At 38.1% G+C, this 23464-nt stretch overlaps 1 protein-coding gene across 2 annotated transcripts in view; it reads left to right on the top strand.

Annotated features, from left to right (window-relative positions):
- LOC111874659 (macoilin) overlaps positions 1-23241 on the top strand; it is a 50948-nt gene extending 27707 nt beyond the window's left edge. For both annotated transcript variants that reach the window (XM_023870351.2, XM_023870352.2), the window contains exons 8-13: positions 241-447; positions 7705-7863; positions 9636-9821; positions 12262-12382; positions 12465-12639; positions 18224-23241. In XM_023870351.2, the coding sequence (XP_023726119.1) occupies positions 241-447; positions 7705-7863; positions 9636-9821; positions 12262-12382; positions 12465-12639; positions 18224-18459 (1084 nt within the window). In that variant the 3' untranslated portion in view covers positions 18460-23241. The remainder of the gene's footprint in view (positions 1-240; positions 448-7704; positions 7864-9635; positions 9822-12261; positions 12383-12464; positions 12640-18223) is intronic.
- Positions 23242-23464: the final 223 nt, after the last annotated feature.

The following is a 23464-nucleotide window of genomic DNA, read 5'->3' as shown; positions in this document are numbered from 1 at the left end:
TCACCGCCGTGAAAGCCTCAAATCTTACTTATTGATTCATGGTTCAGTAAATTATGCTTTATCATGTGCATGGGTTTTATGGCATTAACTAGTAGGTAAGAAACTATTCCAGCATTTTCTTGGATAAGTTAAGGAAAATGATGAAATGCTTTAGTTATTGTAGCTGGTCTCCAGGCTCCCAAATATGAAGCAGGACTGCTCAACTGTAGGCTATAATTTTCATGCAATATTTTTTTATAGGTCAGTTAATGACTTTGATGAAAATGAAGTCGAAAAAGATAAGAGTGTGAAAGGGTCTGTACAACCTTTGAAAAGCAACTCTTCCAGCAAATGGAGTAACAATCAGGCACGTGAGAATGCCGTCAACTCACAACGTGAAAAGAAAAACAAAGCAAACAGAGAAAATGCTGACAGTGCAAATCATCATAAAGATGAATACTGCTTAAGGTAAAATGTCACCGTTGATTTCTGTAAAAAACTACGTTTTATCACTGCATTATTTTTCCTTATTCTCTTCAGAGGACCCATTTTCCTTCCCCACATTTTTTAATGCTCTGTTCAGGAAAGACTCCCAGAAACCATAAGTATATTTATGTTTAAAATTACCTGTGTCTTTTTGTTCTCTTTTTCCGTTCAACCGTATTATGAGAATTTATGAAGCCACGAAAATGCTCATTCTAACAGATACTCGTAAAATATAAAAATAATTGAAATGTGTAATTACCGGACATGCAGTGGCGCAGTGGTTTGAGACACTGCTACAAGCTGGAAGATTAAGGGTTCTTTGCACGATGAGGTCATTTGATTTTTCAATTGACCTTATCCTTCCAGCCGCATCATAGCCCTGGGGTCAGTGCAGCCTCTTAACAGAAATAAGTACCAGGAACCTTCTTGGGGCCAAAGGGTAGCTGGCACTTAAGGCTGACAAGCTCACTGCCATCTGTGAGCCGATTGTCTAAAAAATGTGGGAGCCTCAGCATCTGAACCCTGCACAGGAATAGCTTAATTTTTTTTACCTTTTATAAGAGGTGGCATCGGAAAGTTCCTGGACTGTTATTGTTGTAACTGCCTTGGTGAAAGAAGATAAGAGGGGAGACCAAGGTCGCACTTCCGCAAGCCTATGGCATCAGTCTGTCACGTGACACTGCGCTGTGAACAAGCATTGTCTTTACATGAATGCTCTTTTGATTTTGTATTTTGTTTTGTTTGCAATGGATGGTAAAATCAAGCAACGTATCTGCATCAAGTTTTGCGTGAAGCTCAGTAAATCTGCTGCTGAAACGTTTGAAATGCTTCATGAAGCTTTTGGAAAACATCCATTAAGTCAGACATCAGTTTCTGAATGGCATTCATGTTTCAAGGCTGGCTGAGCGTCAGTTGCAAGTGGTACTCATCAGCAGTAAGGAAAATGACTTCCACGAAGTTTTTGAAGTGTGAAAAAAACAGTGGGATCTCTGTAAACGTTCCCAAGGAGACTATTTTGAAGGAGATGGTAGCCAAAATGAGTAAGTTAAGCCAGCATTTCTTTTTGAATGTATTCCAGGAACTTTCCGATAGAACATCATATAATTCCAAGTTGATTGCCCAACTTCAAATTACATACAGTACAGTATGCCATTAAGGTTTCAATAATAATGTCAGTAAAACAATATTCTTCTTTGATGTGATTAAGTAGTGAAGAATAGTTTAACATTCTCATCAAAGAGCTGAAGATTTTCTTAAATATATATAAACCTCTTATACTCACAACTAACTGCAAATTAGTTGCTGACCTTTATGAAAAAAAGTCCTGCCCACTCTTTATTGCATGCTCACAAGTCCCACCCACATTCCTCTCGTAAATCACTCCCTGTGCCTATGTGACTTGTATCAAATAGTAGTCATGTAACACACAAAGCAGTTTAAATCACAGTAACACTTAATGTACGTGCACCTTGTTATGGGTTGTAAGTGCCATGACTGGAGTACAGACAGCTCATTAATATAACATATGTAATAGATGGTTGTAAAACAACCATTATACTTAACTCTAAAAGTTCATATTGTTGTAATTTTTAGCCCGTTGCCGTGGTTCGACGTGTATGTTTCGTCAGGGATTTAAATCGTCTGGGGGGGTTCGACGTGTATGTTTCGTCCAGCTGCACACCTATGTTATAACGCCCATAATAATTGATGGTTTTGCTGTAGATTGTTAGATTTTTCGCTGGCCTGTTGTCAGTGGAACAGAGTATAAATAAGACACGACTTTATCTGCGCCTAGTCATCGTTACATATGCCTGTCTTGCAGCAAAGTTCCTGTGGCTCTGGCGAGCGGTTCCTACGTCGTAGTCTTATGAAAGGCGTGTTTTCTTTGCTTTGAAGATATAAACAACAGAGACGTGATGTGTACTGTGTTTATCATATACTATTGCCCTGAGCTGGCCACTCTAACACACTCAATTGGAATTCTTAGAATAAAGGTTGTCCATAAGTTTATTCTCGCATGATCCATTGATTTCGCACAGTACAAAGGCCCAGTTCTTAGAAAAACGCCACAATTTAAGGCAGAACACTGTGGTCACCCCCTGAGACGATACGGATGTGTGTGGGGGAGGGAAAAAGAACTCATTCCTTCATGTATTATCGCGCCAGTTGACGCCATTTTATCGTACTGACCTTGGTGGTCGTTTCGAGGGATGACCATAAATATTTTTTTGAGCCAGCTAGGCTCTGCTTTCGTGCTCTACATACCAGCCAGTACTTAGAATAACTTCATGAATTCTGTGGTCACCCCTACGACATCTACAGCCGCCAAAATGGATGGAATATCAAAGGCATAGCAACAAACCCTTGTTATGATAACTCGTAACGTTGAATTTACTGCAGCTGACCTCACTAGCTTTACTGCTCACGGAAGGACATTTCCTTGAACTGTACCCCTCACGGGGAAGAGGATTAGGCCGTACAGAAGCTGTGTGGTTAAAAAAAAAGAGCAAAAGGAAAGATTCACAATATCGGAGCGAGGAATGGGGGCACCGTTGGGTTACACGAGTGCTTCAAGGCCTTTCTTACACTGCTCAAATAGATACCGGGCGCTCATATTATAAGGTAAGGTTATAAAAACCATCTTTTAAGATCATTTTAGTGAAAGTTTCATGCTTCAAGGCGTACCATTCACTGCTCAAATACTAAAAAACCTGCTTCCATTGAAGATATAAAGGGCGCTCATATTATAAGGTAAGGTTATAAAACCACCTTTTAAGATCATTTTAGTGAAAGTTTCATGTTCCTATCTCATAGAATTTAAGAACAATGATGAATAAATAATTTTCGAGCAAAATTTAAATGGCCGGCTAAATATATTACCGCAGGAGACGCAGCCGCGGAATTTAAATTACCGCGTCAAAGGGTTAGGTTACCATCTTTATAACATGTGGATAATATTGTACTTAAGCATCCTGTTGTTTTAATATTGTCACTTTTCTGTGGTCGTGGCTAATAACAGGTTCTGGATTGGATGATTGAATTTATTAACACCTTCTTTTACATTCACTCTCAGTCACAATCACAATACATCTTCAGCTCAATTCTGATCTGATCTATTCGGGTCTGAACCGTGACTGACTTGAACAATGACTGTCTTCTGCTGTGACTGACTTGGTTAAGAGTAACTTTATGAATGACTTCTGATTTGCAACTGACTCATTTCTGATTTATGATTGAATTAGTTCTTGTTTCACATTTCTGCTGCAACTCCTGTTAATTTATGAAAGAATCACAAATGATGAATGAATTTTTTCTTATTTGAACGGCCACTTATATACTGTCGCGTATCCTAGGAAAATGTTTGATGCTTGTTTGTATCCATGGAAATGTTAGTTGAATGTTCATTTACATGGGAATGTTTGTTTACACAGAAACTTGTTTTGTACCAAGTTGTTTCCTAGAAACAGGTCTACATGTCACAAAAATTTGATCTTAAGTGCAACTTATTGTCTAGTCACCCTCCTTCCACACTACTTATTTCGGTCATCAGGTGTCTTCTGTCTTGCTGAACTTGTTGCACTATATGTCAAAATTTCATACCACATGTGAACACGATATTTCCTGATTAAAATAAATTGACCTGAATTAAAATTAATTAACATTCCAGTGTTTTCCTTATGGTCATCATCCATTTGTTTAAAATGTAGTTGCTTGAGTATCTTTTGTTTTGTATTTATTTGCCCAGCATTCCCTTTATGGCATGGATATTGTGCACACTGTTTGTGCACATTATGAGGATATGTCCCACACACACATATCACTTTTGTTATATATCACTTTTGTTATATATGCATCTTTGTAGGTTCTTCTAAGCTGCCAGAGTAGATGTGTTGTTAATTGGTCTGTGTATGTAGATATTATCGAAATAAATGATATGTGGATAGGATCGCTACCATCCATAGTTCTCATGCCTATAATGTTCTACTACTAGCACAGGTTTCTTGTCATGTTCATCCCACAATTACAAGCACATTTTGCAAAACAAATTTCACCAGCATTTATTCATGAAGGCAAGGACCATTATTAGTTCACTTGGTGTTAATATAGACCATATTTTCTCTTATTCATTTTCATAAACAGTGCTGAAGAAATGAATTCATACTACCTTTTGCTTTTTAATGATTGCCTACTTCACACAAGTATATTATTTCAAGCTTCATTTTCAGTTTTTCCCGTTTCATTGCCATAATTATGGCTTTTCAAAATTTTGTCCTCAACACAGCCAAAACACAATAGACAAAGCATTAAATATGTGCCTGCAGATTTCTTTGTGACATCACTGGAAGCTCAGGTGAAGCAGGAAACCTGTGCGTCAAAGGAAGATGCCACTGTAAACTGTAATTTAACTAGCCAAATTACATAATTCATAATGAAACAAGCTACCAAATTGAAGAGGATGTCACGCTGTTTATACTTCATGATGCTTAAAACTATGAGGGCATATGCTGCCCACAGTTATGTTCTGTAATGTGATCTTCCTCCTAGAGAACAGGAAGAAAGGAGGGTGGGGAACAGGATCTTTACAGCTATAAGCAACATCAGCAAAACTGGTGGCGCAGTTGATCCAAGAAATGTGGGAAAACTGTTGTGGTTAGGTAGGAATTACTTGCTATGACAGAAGTGTGATAAACAAAACTTCAGTTAATGCAGTAGTTTTCTATATATAAATTTAAGAAATGAATGGTTTCAATGGTTTTTGTCACGATAATGAAGCCTTCATTGTAAGGTACAGTCACCCTGGCATGGTTTCACTGTAATTTACATACAGTTTTTATTTATTGAAGATTTGTAAACCTGAATTGTCATATGCAGAATATTGGTACTCCTTGATCTGTGCAATAGTTGTGTTCCAAAAAGAAATCATAGTGAATGAAATAGCATAAATCAAACATTAGCTGGCTCATATTTTCCCTTCTTCCCATGAATTTCTGTGCAACCTACACAATACCCTACTCTGCTCCCACGTGTCTATCAATCAGGAAGTGAAAGTTGTCCCTGTGCTTGAGTAATTAAGCCCTATGGCATGAAGGCATATGTGGGAGTGGATGCATAGATCCACATTTTCTTGACCTCGGCACTAGTTGGAGGTTAGTGGTCAGCTTCACTCCCCGACCCCTTTACCCCTGCACCCAATGGATATGAGATTAGGTGGCCCCCAGGGCCAGTCTGGATGATATGGAGAAGAGAGAATCTTGACACCACTGACACTCGAACTCCAACCCCTCAGTGGTCAGGCCCATAGCTAGTTGCTATACTGACTATGCTACCCTGGCTCCTATCAGTCAACAAGTAATTGCATGCAAATGATTGCTGTTAATTAAAATCAGGCCAAATTAGCTGAGCATATTAAAATGAAATATTTTTTAGCTTATAATGAGTAGGACTTGTACTTTTTTTCTCTTTGTTCCTCATCTCCTTTACTGTATTCCTACCATTTTGTTTCATATTGGCCTTTAGACTTTACATTTAGAACACAGAAAGTTTGTAGTTTGATTTAATTTGAATATTTATTTAGCAAAATATTTTGAGTTAAAAATTCATAGTTAAAACACCTGATATGAGGTACAGAACTCATACTTCAGTGTGAAAACATTATTCCCTATTAAGTGTTTTTCTGAATCCAACTCTCAGTTCCTTTTGTGTACATAAATACCTGTTGTTCGGATATTAAGAAACATTTTTGTAACATTCCTGACATTTCAAAACCCTGTTTACTTGTACGTGGTGTGTTCAAAAAGTATCGAACCTTTGGTCGGCAGAAATACGTATATTGATTTGGAGGTACAAAACCCTAATCCCCTTCAAAGTAGTCTCCTTGGCAATGCACACACACTTCTCCCAGCGCTTCTGCCATTGTTGGAAACACTTCTGGAACGCATCTTTTGGAATGGTGATCAGCTGGGCCGTTGCATTCCGCATGATGTCTTCTCTTGACTCAAATCGGGTTCCTTTCAGTGGCATTTTCAGCTTGGGAAATAGCCAGAATTCACACGGAGCCATGTCGGGGGAGTAGGGAGCCTGACGAACCACAGGGATGTTGTGTTTGGCGACAAAAGTCTGAATCAGATGTGCAGAATGGGCAGGTGCATTATCATGATGGAGCTGCCAAGTTTTTGCTGCCCACAGATCTGGTCGTTTGCGCCACACAGCATCACAAAGGCAACGAAGGACCTCCTGGTAGTATTCCTTTGTGATGGTTTGGCCTTGTGGTGTATACTCATGATGCACAACCTCACGGGAGCTGAAGAAAACGGCTAACATGACCTTGACATTGCTGCGGACCTGCCGTGCTTTTTTTTTGGCCTCGGGGATGTCGGGTGTTTCCACTGTGACGACTGCATCTTGGTTTCTGGGTCGTACCCATAAACCCACGACTCATCACCTGTGATCACGGTGTTCAGAAAGTTGGGGTTACTGTTTGCATTGTCCAGCATGTCCTGTGCGAATTCCAGACGGCTTTGCTTCTGTTCCATTGTTAGCAGTTTCGGTCCGAATTTCGCGGACACTCTCCCCATGCCCAAATCCTTGGTCAAAATTGAATGTACTGACCCAGTGCTTACCCCTATCTCGTTCTCAAGTTCTCGGACTGTGATACGACGGTCCTCCATGACCAAAGTCCGCACTTGCTCAATGACATTCCCATTTCGGCTTGTTGAGGGTCTGCCTGAACACGGTTCGCTGTTCACTGATGTGCGGCCATCTTTGAGGCGGTTGTACCACTCCTTTATCCATGAGTTGCTCATGGCATCGTCCCCGAAAGCCTGTTGAATCTTGCAAATGGTTTCCACTTTGGTATCGCCAAGCTTTTGGCAAAATTTGATGCAATATCGCTGCTCATGTTGTTCCGTCATTTTACACCTTACTGGAATCCGATGAGCACTCACTACACATCCTCACTCATAGGCCGACTGCCAGCGACTGACACTTTCTGCGGGCGGGAAAAAATTCATGTCTGCGCATGAATGTCCCCTCCACATCTCCACCGAAGGGAGCCTCCCGCACTTCATTGGTTTACACGGGAAAAAAGAAGGTTCGATACTTTTTGGACACACCACGTAGCTTCAGTTTGTCACATGAAATGTACCATTATATACATTATGTACATGAAATGATACATTTCATACATGATTATTTAAACTCAGGATAGATCTTATATCTCAACAATTTTTATGATTTCAGGCTGGAAGCTGATGTTAAGAGACTAAAGACTGATCTTCAGTCCAGTAGACAATTGGAGCAGGATCTCCGTAGTCAAATAAATACACTGATCTCTAGTGAGAAGAGTATTAAAAATGAGCTGGCCCAGTTGCAGCAGGATAATGATGACCTACAATCAAAGTGAGTAGTACTTAATGTATGGTTAAAGTGAAAAGAAGTGCAGTGTATTAGTTTTGCTTTTCATTGGTTCAGTCATAGTTATATCACAAGACCGCCTCTGTTCAGTGGTGAAAGATGATGATAAAATATTTTGGTGAATGTAAGCTGTGCTTTATTTCTCAGATGTGCATCTTATAACTGGAATCAGAAAAACTAGTTTTTGATTTGTTTTCACAGTATTGAGAAATGCAGAACAAAAGATGACGACATATTTCCAGAAGTATATGTTATGGAATAAATGTTTCATTTCCGACTTGTCTAAATAACAAGAATGCTATTAAATTTTAACTGTATGAGCATGTTACCACATAAGTGAGAGTAATGTTTCAAAGGGATACTGCTGCTATTAACATAATAAAAGCTAATTTAACTTGTCTCATTTTGGTCCGTCACAATATTAATTACAGAGTAGATAATGAAACGTTCAGTCCAGTGTGACATACAAGTTTACAACACTTCAGTCCTCATTCGCCTTACAAGTTTCGATTCAAAAGAATCATCCTCAGAGGCGCACCACTACGATAAGGAAACATTGTCACATAAGATATTCTAACAATATGCACTTTAGATATGACCAATGCTCTCTATATAAATTTTGTTATCGCTGTTGGTTCCGATGTTTATCTAGGCAAGCACAATGGCGCTTCTTGAAGTGTAGATTTACTTATTATGAGCTTCTTTTAGTGTATTTCCTAGTTATTCTGACTGGGGTTTTTCACTGCATGCAATATGGTGTTCACTTTTTCCCAATGTATTTAAATAACTTTAATTTTAATAGCTGGTTGTTTACATGGAAATTTTAATACAATACATGGAGTACCATGAAATGTGGTGATTCCATTGAGTTCATCAGTTGTATACCATAAACATGTGAAATCTGACTTTTTGGAAGTAATGAATTTCAGTAATAGATGTACATGTGTATTTGTTACTTATTGTGTGTTCTTTGAATAATGTGCGTAACTGAATGTACGTAGAGGAGATTGTCTCTCCACATTTCAGTATGAGAAATGCCAAATGGATTTTGATGAAATTAGGTAGTGTAGGTTGACACAAAAAGTGCAAAAGGACAATTTCGATTTTCGTAAAGATTGACATTGTAGAAGTGTACTTTCATATGGAGTTTTTTTTGCAGAGAATACACTTGGAATCTCTGTATACCCTAATACAGATCACAGCTTTTCAGTCTTGTTTTGCTTGCACCTCCAGTGATCATGCTGTCATATTTTGTTCCCCCCGCTTTTGTGTGAGTATATCTCAAAAGTGAACACTCCCAACCTTTGCATTCATTAACAGTGATAGAGGCAGGAACATTCTTTGGTGGGGAATATGTGTTTTTTCCTTACATTTTTGGAATGTTCTCTTATTTTTGTATGTTTGGATTGTTGACTTATTTTCTTATGTTTTGTTTGTATGTTCCTTTTTCCATTTGGATAGGAACATTTCCAGTTATACTCTTACATTTTAATTTGTTGTTATGGAATTAAAAAATTATTGATGCATACAAAAATTTCTGGAACTTTATACCCACATGAACTAAAACTTAAAATTAATTTAATAGTTTAAAGAGCCCAGAATTGAATTGAATCTTGCCTGCTGTTAAATAATACAAGAGGTAGATATTCGCTAGTCTTTTCATAGTTTACCACCATAAGATTTTGGTAAGTAACTTTCAAACAGCATGTTCAAATAGTCATATGGGTAAAAGATATTTAGTTGAAGTGTTTATGCAGGCTGCATGGTCTGGTGACTGCTCGTCAAATGGACAAGCAAATCATTTCTCAGTTGGAACGCCGGCTGCAAGAAGAACGACGTTTGCGAAACTCTTGTGAAGCACAGTTGGCTGCTGAACGAAAGGCCAAAAAGGCAGAAGAGGCAGCAGCAGCGCGAGCTGTTGCCATGGCAACTGCTACAAATAAGTAAGCTAAGAATTAGAATAGACCAAGGAGAAGTACTCATTTTGAGAATTTTTTTCAGTCAAGGAAAATTGATTATCCATATGTATATTTTTTGTCCTCTTTGTATGGTAAATATTGGCTGCCATATAGTTTGCTTCAAAGTTCAGATGTTTCTAAACTTATGTTTTTGTGCATTCGAAGGTTGCAGTTAACACACACATACAGAAACCAAAATAACATATTTTCAGGGTCTCTTCCTTAATTAAAATTAAGGTAGATATGTTATGTGTTGAAATAGTGTCTGGTGCTTTAGTGTAAGTGCCATTAATTATGAGACCGCAGTGAGACCAAACTCATGAATTTGGTAGTTTTGTTCAGCAGACCAGATTCATGAGTTTTGTGTTAATTTTGTTGCAGTAGCGTTGTGGTACAGTCCTCACTTTTTAAGAAATTGGCTTAACATTCAGTCCCATTCTTGTCACTTTGAACATCAATGTGCGTAATTAAACTTTCTTAATTATTATAGAAACAGTGTGGCATAATTAAGTAATTCTTTCAAGAAGATAAACAGTGCTATGCAGCAGCCATTATGGGGGTCAGTCCTTTGATGAATAATTGGGTGCATGAAGATGGAAGAAAGACAGTTTATATAACTATTGTTGATTTTCAGATCCTTAAAGATTCTTTTAACATGGAGTACTGATGTTCAGATTTTGAGCAATTGATGCTCTACTGTAAATCAGTTTTATGTACTTCTTAACTCAGAAACCAAAAATTACCAACCCTTCCCATATCACAAAATTAGAAGGAGATTCTGAGGTTATCGTAACTTTTTCAGGAAAATGTATATACACAATGTGTACTACAGGAGGTTATTTGGGAGTCTGATGTGAATTATTGAGCCAGTCAAGCAGAATAGAGACAGACTCCTTGCATCAACTCTTCCTGTGCATATTCAGACCCACAGTACAGTTTACAAACCCACAGACCAAAAAACCAGAAACAGAACTTACTCATATCACAGCAGATGCTAGAAATGGTCCTTGTTATGCATGCATTCCTTGCTCTTTCAAGAAATGTTCACATTCATGTGGAAACTTTAAACTCTGGCCTCCTGTGCAAGGCATCTGTGAGGTTTTCAAGGGAGTGCTGAAGCCTAGCACCAATATTATTCAGTTTCTCCTCACTGAGCATTAATTGTTTAGATTCAATTCTTTTCTGTCTATTAATGATCCTCTCTGTCTAAATGTATTTATTTGTAAGTATATAGTTTTTCCTATTTGGAGTTGTGACATTCTGGAATTTATACCAGAATATCCTTTCATTTCTTAAACAACCACTTTCCACATAGGTATTGTACATGAACACTGTGTGTTCCCATGTGTAACTCACATGGCATTTTTGACACAGGAAATAACATGACTACTCATGACTGCTTATTGCACAGGTCAAATACAGTAACAGTAGCAGTAACATGGAACTTGGGATTTATGACTGGACCAGCATGTAATGCATAAGTTTGTTTCATACTAGTTGTTCAACAATTTATTAGGCAGTATTGAAGATAAATTACAGTGTTTATAGGCTGTTGATTTGTCAAACATGCCACAAGCCTGAATGTGCATGAACCAACCTGACTTATGTAGCATGTGGAACTTGTGCCTGAGTGGCAAAACAATTTGTGGCAGGCACTTTTAATCTAAATCAGTTATATGTACAAGTATGTTGGTATAGTAAAAGAAGTTCTATTTTTCCACAAGTGTTATTGAATTTTATTAGCTGTTACAATATGATTTATCTGATATAATTATATTTCTTCCTCTGGTGCAGAATCTGTTGATTATTTTGTTTGCACATGAAGTGAATAAGTTGCACAGTATATAAAAATAAATATTGATAATGAAATTATACTCTTTATGGAATGAGTATACAGTATCAGGCCAGTCATATGATAGTGTAGCAATCATTGCTAAGCAGTTAATGGATTCTTTTGTGTTGGCAGCACAAAAGAGAATTCTTGACATATATACTGAAAATACAGAATATCACACATTGACCTCATACTAATATGAAAAGGATTGAATGCAGTTCTGACATATATTGCCTTGATTTCATTCACCTAGAAAGCCTGTTGTTAGAAGCACCCATTAGTCACTTAATAAAGCACTTGATGGCAAGATAAAGCTTAGGAACAGTGTAGTGGGATATTAAACTTCCCATGTCATAATTTGTAATTATGAAAAGTAGAATAGGAAGTTCAGAGTTGTGTGTATATGTGTATACCAGATACATAGAGAGTATCTTAAAAATTATTCATGCAAAGGAACCCCAAAGTTAGCAGCATTACTGATGTATGTGTACATGAGATTGTCATTTAGGCCTGTCATGATGAATATGTAATATGGTGCTGAGAGATTAGGACTGTTTTGATCTTTAGAATAAATTGTTATTGTTATTACAGGAATGAATGCACAGAAAGTTGTCGGGCCAGGCGACGTGATCTTGAAACAGAGGGTAAACAGCTGCGACGGGAACTCAAACTTAAAGATGATAGGTACCTGGCAGCTGAACGAGAGATGCAGGTGAATTGAAGATTTATGTGTATGTAGTTGGTTAAATAATGCTGAATACTTTTCCATACCAATACTCATTTTATGTTTACAGAGCCTACGGCAGTATAAAGAAAGTCATAATGAGACAGAAATATTGATGTCAGCTCTGTCTGCTATGCAAGACAAGAATGCTCATCTAGAAAACAGCCTCAGTGCAGAGACCCGCATCAAGCTTGATTTGTTTTCTGCTCTTGGGGAAGCCAAACGTCAGCTTGAAATAAGAGAGAGTAAGTTAAGCCATTTTGGCTTCTAAGTATAGTGCAAACATCAAATTAACAGAAATGTCACAAGCGACTGTTGTGGCAATAACTCTATACGCTTATATTTTGGATGTGCTCACTTCAACACATGACTCATGACTACATTTACTTATAGCATCCTCGCTAATCTTGACACTTTACAAATCACTACAGTGCACACTAAGACTTTTCAGTCTGCTGTGTCTTCACCAGCTGTTCCCTGGTAATGGTTTCTTATTGAGGAGATTCTTCGGCTTCCACGCTCACTTTGTTACTGTCTGGTGAATATCTAATGACTCATAACTGACTGACTCCTAAACTTGTCTCAATTATATCTCTGCACGTACATGTAGAAAACACCGTTCATTATTGTACTCCAATCGTTTCTGTGAGAACTTATTTGCAAATGCCTTACCCATTAACAGTTGTGTATACTTGCTTTTTAAGAATCTGTTGCCAAGCAGCAAATATTATTCCATTGTTTATTTCAAGGTCATTACCCAGTAACAGGTCCGCACGTTACATTGCTCCCTCCTTAAGGCTGTTTGTCCTGAATGGCCTACCGGCATACCACCATTTCTTCTTTTCCCCCGTGTGGCATGGTTTTCATGCTGATTACTCTCGAACTGCTCATGCTGCTCCATTCTTAAAGCCACTTGTCCCAAGTGGCTCCCTCATAAGGTGCCAGTTGGTCGAGGTGTATCCCCATCATCCCACTTTTCCTATCAGTGGGTGCAAAAGTTCTGAGAATGGGCAGTGCTATGTCTCCAGCTCTTAGTCTGTTTGCAGGCTCTTCTTTTGTTTTGGAGGGGGCTGATCCCTCCACAATGTCCAGTCACTCATTTTGTGGAGCCCAATGGAAAACTCGACTGCTCACTTTGTGACCTCTAGTCTGAAAGTCTTTCCAATGGTCTTGTTGAATGCCTTCTTCTTGCTTCCTAGATGTGGCTGCTCCTTTAAATCTTGGACCCTTTATCCCATTGCTGCCTTCCTGGCACTTCCATTGTCCCCTCTTAGGTGTCTGTCTTTAGGGGCTTTTCTTGCAACACTGTCCGTGCCTGGTCCCTGTCGACTGTGTCCCTTGTGTGACACAGGAATGGCACAGTGGCTCATCCCTCTGTGGGCAGCAGCCAACTTCTTCCGGTACCCGCCATCACCCTCTGGCTAGATGACGGTCTCCATTCCTTCAATTCTCTGACAATTTTCACTACTTTCTTTTCTGTAGGGACCTTCTCATGTACCACTATGGACTCTTAATTCCACTGAGGTCGGCTTATCACTCTCCAGACAGACCTCCATCACTTCTTGGCAGGCCATCATCTCTTTGCCTGGCTCTTGTTTCTTCTAGCTAGGCCTCCATCTTGGCTATTGTCCATTTGTGGCTGGTGTTCATTTTTTTTAGTTCTAATTTCAACCATTTTGCTTGATTGTCATCCATTTTGGATGGAAAACACCAGTTTTCATGTGTATATGTGACTATAGACAGGGTTTTTAATTGGAGATTGGATTTATTGACCACTTTAACACACGACTCGTGACTATGCTTAATTATAGCGCCATCGCTAATCTCAACACTTTACAAATAACTGCAGCACATGCTATGTCGCTTCAGTCTGCTGTGTCTTCACCAGCCATAATGCCTTCTAATAGTGGAGATTCTTCAGCTTCCATGTTCATTTACCTTCTGTCTGGCAAATATCCCACAACTCTCATAACTGACTAGCTTCTAAATTCATCTCAGTTATAACATCTTGGCTTGGCCCACATAGAAAACACCATTCATCGATGTATTCCAGTTGTTTCTGTGGGAACCTGTTTGTGGAATCATTATCCAGTAACAGCTGCATATACTTGCTTATTAAGAATCTATTGCCTAGTAGAGAATGTTGTGTCATTATTTGTTTCAAGGTTGTTACCCAGTAACTGGTCTACACACTACAATATTGTCATGAATGTGACCATTGCTAGGCAGTGACTCAGTATGCACATTTCAGCAGACAAGCACCAATAGGAACCATGTTCTCTGTGGACCATCCTACAAGTAGTTGCTAGGTAGCACAACGATTGTAACAACAGAAGTGTTTTCAATAGGTCCGCACCATGCTCAGTGCTAGGCAACAGAGCTCTAAACACGCAGCTACAGCAGTATGTTCCGAGACTGTTTGCTTGGCATTTGCATGGTAACACCTCCCTACAATAATAGAAAATGTTTTCTCTGCAGTCCATGCTGCAACTATATAATGAGGTTCCATAATAACTAAGAGTTTAGTTGAGAGTCTGGACCAGGAGATTTCAATCAAGAGAGATGCAGACATCGTTCAGGCAATTCAGTAGTTTAAGTGTTACCAAGTAACGACTAGTAAGCAGATGCTGAAGACTTTATTTTATGTGTTATAATTACAGCAATCTTTAGAGTGTTATAATTATTTGTAGTTATGACTTGTGAGTATCCAGTAAATCTGTTCACTAATCGGAACCCCATCCAGAGGTCACTAATACACGTGACCATATCATATCTCCAATTTTCTGCATGGATAAGTGGTAACTATTTTCTTTACTAGCAAGGTCTGTGCAGTTAAGGAAGAAAGGCCCTTACTGATAAGCAGTAATATTATAATTGCAGCCCTTACCCTGTATTATATGAGCAGCTGGCTTATGTCAGCTTTCAGGCTGTTCAACTCTTTATCCACCAAGGCACATTCCTTGGTGATTGAACAGTCATGGCTGGTCAGTTCTGGTGAAAAGACAAGAGAATGTTAAGGTTCTCATGTTGTGACTTTGAGCAGTACTACATTCTAGGATGCAATACTGTGTCATCTGGTAGAAGTTTACTTACATTTCAGAAGAACATGCTGCCCCTGTCTTCATGGGCAGCACATAAGCCAAGCAAGTGACCTTAAAGATGTTGGTGTATGTTCTTCAGAAATGGCATTTGACTTCTACTGGACTAAACAGTGTTAAATCCCAGAAAGTATTCCTCAACAAGAGAACAGTATGATGCAGGTGGGCAAGAGCCTGCTCTGTATCCTGCACTGAGCAAGTATTAGTCAGCACAGCCTCAAGATTTATTATTTATTATAAGGTACCCAGTTGGCTCTTTTGTGGTCCCTAAAGATAACTCAAGTTGATATTAAGTTACTTGTTTGAAAGCATATATGAGGGTCAGTCAAAAAGTTCCTGGAATGGTGGTATAGCACTCTAATGGTAGGACATATGGCAACATTTACGTAATCACCTTCAGGGTAGGATCCTTGTGCGCACACACTTGCTCCATCGATCCTGCCATTGTTGGAAGCAGCGGTGGAGGGCTTCTTTTGGAATCTTCCGGAGCTCAGCCATCGCATTCAGTTTGATGTCCCTCATGGTTGCGAAATGTGTCCCCTTGAGGCCCATTTTAAGAGTAGGGAACAGCCAAAAGTCACTCGGAGCGAGATCTGGAGAGTACAATGGTTGAATGATGACAGGAATGTTTTTCTCGGTGAGGAATTGCTGCGCAACAAGCAATGTGTGGCTCGGTGCGTTATCGTGATGCAGAAACCCCTGTCCCGACCATTTGTCGCGCCGCTTCCTCCAAACTGCATCATGCATCCTCTGCAAAACTTGCACGTAGAAATGGCCAGTAACAGTACCAACTTCTTGCTCCAACTCCGCGATTGTCATTCTTCAATCACATCGAATCAGTTTTCACACTTTTCCAATCATTTCTTCAGTTCTGGATGTTGAAGGTCTCCGGCTGCGCTGGTCATCCTCTAACGTCTCCTGCCCATTCTTAAACTGCGGATTTCTTTTGTGCAGTATCACCGTAAACTTGCTGCAGGGCCGATTGCATCTCTGAAGCAGATTTTCCCAATTTGCAAATGAACTTGATGTTCGCATGCTACATTGCGCTGAATGACCAACACTCATGTCTAATTCAAACGGAACAGTAACGACACTGTACACTGAAACCTGTCCAGACCTGTTGCGCCTGTGAGCAGACATGCTGAGCTTCCCACCACAACAGTGTGTGCACTATCTTACTGCTTGTTCTCTGTCTGCAGGGGAATTCCGGGAACTTTTTGACTGCCCTACGTATATCTATGATCCATAGTGAGGGTTCATCAGATGCATGCCAGTCTTTTGCTAGGTTTCCAACTTTGTTGGTCCCTAGAGTCAAGTCAGTAACCTTCTTCCTATTGCTAATCAAAAATTGTTTGTTACCATGATTAATAGTACTCAGCATCAGACTTGCCAAATATTCCTTTAAGCATTTGTATGTTGATATGAGTGCCAGTGCCCCACCTTATAATGTAGTATGCACTGACATTGCATCAAATGGTGAGTTGCTTTTTCTGGCTACTACAGTAGTCAGCGATGCTGCTCAACTGCATGTTTGATGGTCACAAGAGATGTATACTGAAGTAACAATATGCTCCTTCTGGCTTCCTTCACTATTTAATTGTTCTCACAATTGTCACATCCCTAGAACAAAATTACAACATGGGAAAGGCATTCATTTTGTTCCTAATATAATTTCAGGATCTTAGATTATCATTGGGTATGCCAGAAGATATTGGTTGCCCCAGTGCTGTTTAATCCTCATGGCATGCCCTGTGGGTAAAGGGTTTCAGAATTATGTTCTGTAACTGCCTTTTCAAATCAAATTTCTGGCACAGAGCTGCCATAGCCATAATGCTGTGGTGTGATTTAAGTTTAATAAATTTTGTGATTAGGTTTTTTCCTCATCTGCCACCTTCATTATTTAAGGTATGCCTGTTTCCTTCCCTTTTGCTTTTTATTTTTCCCGGGCCATAGGTTGGGTGTCTTCAGAGTCCTTCACCTGCAGCATAGATTTAGAGTGTTGAGAATCTCCTAGTGTTGCCACTATCTCTTTCAGCTCAGCCATCAGTTTCCCCTCTCCTTGACTCCAGAGGCTGAAGGATAACCTAAAGCTATCTACTGCAAGGAATTCTGCAGCCCATAATATGACCACTGTGCAATCCCATTAACAGTGTGTCATGTTTTTAGATAATTGCCCATGATGCAGGTCATTTTTGTTCTCATTTGGACATTACTTTTACTATGTATTTTTGTATTAATTTATCCTTTATCCTTAGGCTGACCCCTAAATGACCTGTTACTGTTTATCACACCACTTTATACAGACTTCTTTCTTTGTTATTAATTCATGAAGGAGAGAGAGAAGGTTAGTGGACAGAGATGCTTTTGTCCTTTTATTCCAGTTATTCCATGTTACTTCATTCTTGTTTTGACATTTGTCTACCTCAGTATGAAGTAGGTAAATTTGTGTATCACCATTATCACCATTACCACCACTGTCATCACCACCATCAAAGCCCTTTGTAAATATCCATATTTGAAATTGGGATCACATGCTGTAAAGATTTTAAATTTTTTTAATTTTCTACTAATTTGGCTGTTTTAAGGTGTATTATAAGCCTTTCACTGACAGACAGATAATGTTTCCATGACTAATGTATTAGCAAGTCATTATAAGAATACATGGCATAAGAAACTAATAAAAATATTGTGAAGAGCGAACACTGTTCTTATGTTCCTTTGAACTTTGCAGGTGTAATCCGAGCACAAGAAAAGGAAATAGAAGAATTAAAGAGCAAAATAGCGCAGGTATTAGCAGTGATGCCGACAGACACATTTGGTCCTGGTCCAACAAACAGTAGTGGGATGTCAAAGCTGCGACTGGCTGAGACACCAAGCCCCTGCCCTGGCTGTACTGTGTCTAACCTTGACCCTAATGCTACAGCTTACACCCCTAAGGGTAGTCTCATAGCATCGACAGAGGCCTGAATTGTCACCAGGCAAGTGTAAATAACCACGGGACAGCGTAAAAGAGAGGAGAAGAGTAAAATGTAGTATTCTGTACAGCAACAAAGTTGAATATGTTGGGCACTTTCCCATGACATTCTTTCTTCTTACTGTAGTCAAACTTTTTTCACACTATTTTCGTGGCTGCTCTTTTCCTGATTTTGAAAGTTGGGCAAATTACCTTCATCTGAATGGTTACACATGGCAGAATTGCTGTTTGCCAGACTTTGTACAATATTAACATTTTGTGACCCAAGCATCAGAGGAGCGCCTAATTTACATCGCCTGTACTTGCGGGCTTCCGTACCATACATTTCTGTTCAGTCTTGGAACATGCCAAAGTAAAAGCTGTTACACAATTTGACCATGTTGCCTTCCATTTTTCAGTATGTGCAGTATACTTGGTAACTTATTTATGCTTCATGTGATAATGGCTGTGGATCAGTGTCTAACTGTAGGGTAGTGACTGTTGAACGAGTACAATGTGAATGCTTTCAAATATTTATTTCTTGCACTTTGTTTGTAGTTGGTGGTGAATTAATTTAAGGCGCAGATTCTTCACGGAAAATGAAAGTTGTCTACTGATCCACATTACCTATCATAGCGAAGGTGGATTACTGCTTCTCATTTTTGAAGTGCTGAACAGATATTTGAGTAAGCCTGTAGGCATGCTACAAGTGATATTCTGAGTTCAGCACTTTCATTTACTTGTCATTTTTCTGGCTGTGCCAAGTTGTTGCATTTAGTGCATAGTTCCATGTGTTCAGTTTCTTAGATGTGTTCTCACGGGATATATGTATTACCTTGATGGAAATGTCCAAAATTGTCTCAAGATCTATTGCTGGAATGACTGACTCTGTAATTTGCCTCATGAAATTCAAAGAAGTGTGTTAATTTATTAACAGCTGGTTTGGTTCCAGTGCCTCTCTTCTCATATTTATCCTCTTCTCCCTTCTCTTAACTTACTGTGATGTAGCTCTTGAAAGAGTGTGAGGAGCAGGACACAGGCAGAGAACAGTGATTTGTTCTGTAATTATATCAGTTATTTATTACGATGCAGTAGTCTGGTAGAAATAACAGTGCATATGGATGTCACATTTTGGCAGTTTTATCTAAAAATTCATGAGTATCCACTTCGGTTACAGGAACATTATTTTTCACCAATCATGCTTACAACTATAGTGTAAAATGTTCATATCTTGGTGTATCATATTGGAAGTTCTCCATTGCAGAAATGGGTATTAAAGTGGCAGAATAGCTTAGTAGATTGTTTTGTTTAATTTAATATACTCTTTAATCAGTACATGTTGCAACTGCACTTGTCACAGAACTACCTGCAAATAAAAATTGAATGTGTAATTTCAAAAATGTACTGAAAACTGTAGTTACTGCTGACTGGTGTACATTGGACACTGTATGCTGATGACTTACATGTGGTAAGTTTTGGTTAGTTTAAATTAGTGAAAGTTACATATAATGGTAATTATAATTTTGGTACAGTTTTCAATATTACAGACAACTTCTACATGGTTAGTTTAAATTAGGGAAATTTAAATATGGAATTACAATTTTGTTACAGTTATAATATTACAGGTGACTTGTACATGCAGCAAGCATATCACCACTATCATTGAATGCCACAGCATGTAATGTACTCTAGCTTGTTACTTTCCTGATCCATGTGTACTGAATGTGGTAGTCTTTAACTTTCCATATTTGTTATTGTTACCTTTCATAGATTTATAGTTTAGAAGTCAGAAGAACTGCCATAGCATTTTGTATTATGGAGTCCAGTGATATTGACAAGTCACAGTGTTCCTGCCCAAACCTGCAACCTCCATCACATCAGAGTTGCTACAAGTAATGCCTGTCTTGTTTGCCTGCTGCTGCTGCTGCTGCAGTAATATTGCATCAGGGTTTGACCCTTCTTTCCATAGAATACATGGAAAGATGTCATGCAGGACAGAAATGTTTGATTCATATTGTTGACCCAGTAGGGGCATTAGCTTCCCTATCGAATTGCTTCCATGATGTTTATTATTTAACAGTGTTCTGTGTAGGTCACTGCGATTTAAATACTCTTGGTTTATTGCTGCTTAGATTGCAGCAAATCCAAATGAAGGTTGGTAGCATTATGTAGGAGAGTGTCTCTTTTTTTTATTGTGTGATATATTGCATGTAGACTTAGATTGTAAATATTTAATTATAAGTATTAAAACAAATTATTTTTTCATTCTGTATTTAAAAGAGCACAAAGGTACTGTAATAAACCTCAACATTTCTAGGAACTTTATTTTATGTATGCATGTATTTCTCCATTACTAAATTAGAAATATGCATTTAGGTACGTGTTCAGGTTAATTTCCTGGCACTGCCCAACTTTGAAGTACTTAATTAAATATTGGTTATTTGGTTTATCATTCGTGATAAATTAATAAAAAGTACCTTGATCCGTTACTGTTGCTTGTGCTGTTCAGAACTCATAAAATCACTTTCATGCACAAACACATACCAGTGTTGCAGCAGTTGAAGGAAACTATTCAGTATTTTATATATTTTGATAATGTGCACGCTGCTTTCCAAAAGCATAGAGAGTATGATTTTGATTTAATATTTTAAATTGTTAAACAGTTTAATTTTATTTGAAATGTTCTTGTAGAACAATGCTGAAAGTAATTTTGCCTTGTTTCTGTTGTTAACAAAGTCTATCATGTTCCTCTACTTTTCTTCTGCTAGGTACTGTAATTGATATTGTAAACAATATCCTTTCAATGAGCAACAATACAATTCTGCTCATTGCTTTTGTATATTGATTTGGGTTGTGTTCACTGAATGTCTAGATGAATGTACTGCCTTATGTTTAAAATCTTATGTCTTGTTCATTCTATTAGAGTGCGATCTAAAATTGTCATTATGGTTACAGATAAATCTAATGATCTCGAAATCAAAGCAAAATTATTGTTTATGACAGAAGTTTATTTCATGTTCACATGTTTGCTAGTCTCTACTGGGTCAATTCGGGACATTTTGCAATTTTTACTTGAATCAGGGGGATTGATCTTACTGCACACATCTTAGTTTCATATTCTTGTGTGCTTGATGTTTTGTAAAATGCTTTGCATACTTTAATATTACAAACATGAAAGCTCTGTTGATCTTAATTATAAAAGATTAAATTAATTTACTAATTCCTTGATAGATGATTTTTTTTTTGTTGTATAAGGTACCCACGTACTGTTTTAAATACTGATAGAAGTGTGTGTGCCTAATTCCAGTGATGGATGATTTAATATAATGATTGTTTTTACTTATTATAGGCATGTGCATGATGAAAATGTGATAAAGCATAACAAGGTAACTTTTACTAGACTGTGGCTGTTATTTAGAAGCTATACAACCTAATTAGGTTCCACACTCTTATTCACCAGATAAGGAACCCAGTAACCTTACTGAAAGGATCTGCAAGAGGGTGTTGATAATAGGAACTGCTGCTTTATTACACAGAATTTTATTGTACGCATGAAAGGATAGTAACAGACATGTGGATTAGCTATGTTTCATGCACACCATATTGTGGATGGACAGTCGTGCTAATGAACAGAAAAGATAAGAGGGCATGTGCTTTTGTACCAGAGATTTCCAACATTTTCATTAGACACACATCAGTACAGTTAGGAATCATTTGCTTTGCAAAATAGAAATGGTCTTCGTACTAAACTTAATTGTTGCTTTACAGTATTGAGTAATATACTATCCATTATAGAAGTGGTTTATATTGGCTTTCAGTACACCATATTTCCCCCCCCCCCATTTTGAAGAAAATGACATTGTAGACTATATGGGGAAAATTATGTCATGGAGTATCTGTGATTATGTCAGACTTATAACATCACTAGCCAAACTTTTACATCCAGAATCCTGTACCATATGTAAAAGAATCTGAATTTTGGACAGAGCACATTGAATGTGCCTTTAAAATGCCCTGAATATATTTATCTGTATACACCTGCCTAAAATATTTTCAAAGGATATTGAAGTTGTTTTGTTTGTTATTATTTGATGCAGCTCATTTTCCATGCACTTAAGAGAAAAATGTAATTCTTAATAAAATATATTAAATGAAACTACTAACATATTTTATTAGTTAAGTTCTGAAGGTATTCTGAAATTATTTGGGCATACAGGTTAAAAATGATATGATTTTAGACTTAAGTGCAGGATGCCCCCATATTATGAAAGGGATATTTTGCTAAAAATTTGTCTCTATCATGAAATTCCAAAATATGAGCCCTATTTTTCCATTTAGTTCCCTTGTAAGTGAAGATGATTTTCTGTGGCCCCTTTTTCTTTCACAGTTGTAATGAAAACATGTTTACCTGTCAGAAACAGTAGTATGCAGACAGCTGAAATAAGGGAAGTACTTTGTATAATCTAAATATGTTGGGAATAGCATTCAGCTTTCCATTTATCCCTCCTATGTCACTGGTGTATGCACATAGGCTACCCAATGGCTAGCTACATATCCTGCTGCAATAATGACATGTGCATATGCAATCTGAATTTATTAAAAAGTGACAATTTCTTTAAAAATTGTTTTAGATGAATTTTGTGTTTAAAAATCATATGTTAGTACAAGTGAATTTAAGGTCTGTATTATGATTTTTATGGCCACGTTTTATAATTTGCATAAGGGCAAAATTCCTAACTCAAATGTCTGTAATGTTGGGATGTATTGTGTTCAGAATACAGCCTTTAGCATTTTGATCACTGACTTCATATTTTATCCATGTCTTAACAAACTAACTGCTGACTTCACTAGTGAGGTCTGTAGTATATCTATGTGATATAGCTCTAACCTCTTTTTTTTTTCTGTGGCGCTACAGCCCCAATTTGGGCCTAGGCCTACCTCCATGAAACTCTCCATTTCACTTGGTTTACTAGATCTTACACATTTGGTAGGACTCCTTGGGCGAGTGATCAGCTCGTC

The sequence above is a fragment of the Cryptotermes secundus genome, unplaced genomic scaffold (genome assembly GCF_002891405.2).
Source record: "Cryptotermes secundus unplaced genomic scaffold, Csec_1.0 scaffold56, whole genome shotgun sequence".
Taxonomy (NCBI): domain Eukaryota; kingdom Metazoa; phylum Arthropoda; class Insecta; order Blattodea; family Kalotermitidae; genus Cryptotermes; species Cryptotermes secundus.
The sequence above is the reverse complement of the archived record's forward strand: the minus strand, read 5'-3'. Positions and strand labels throughout refer to the sequence as shown.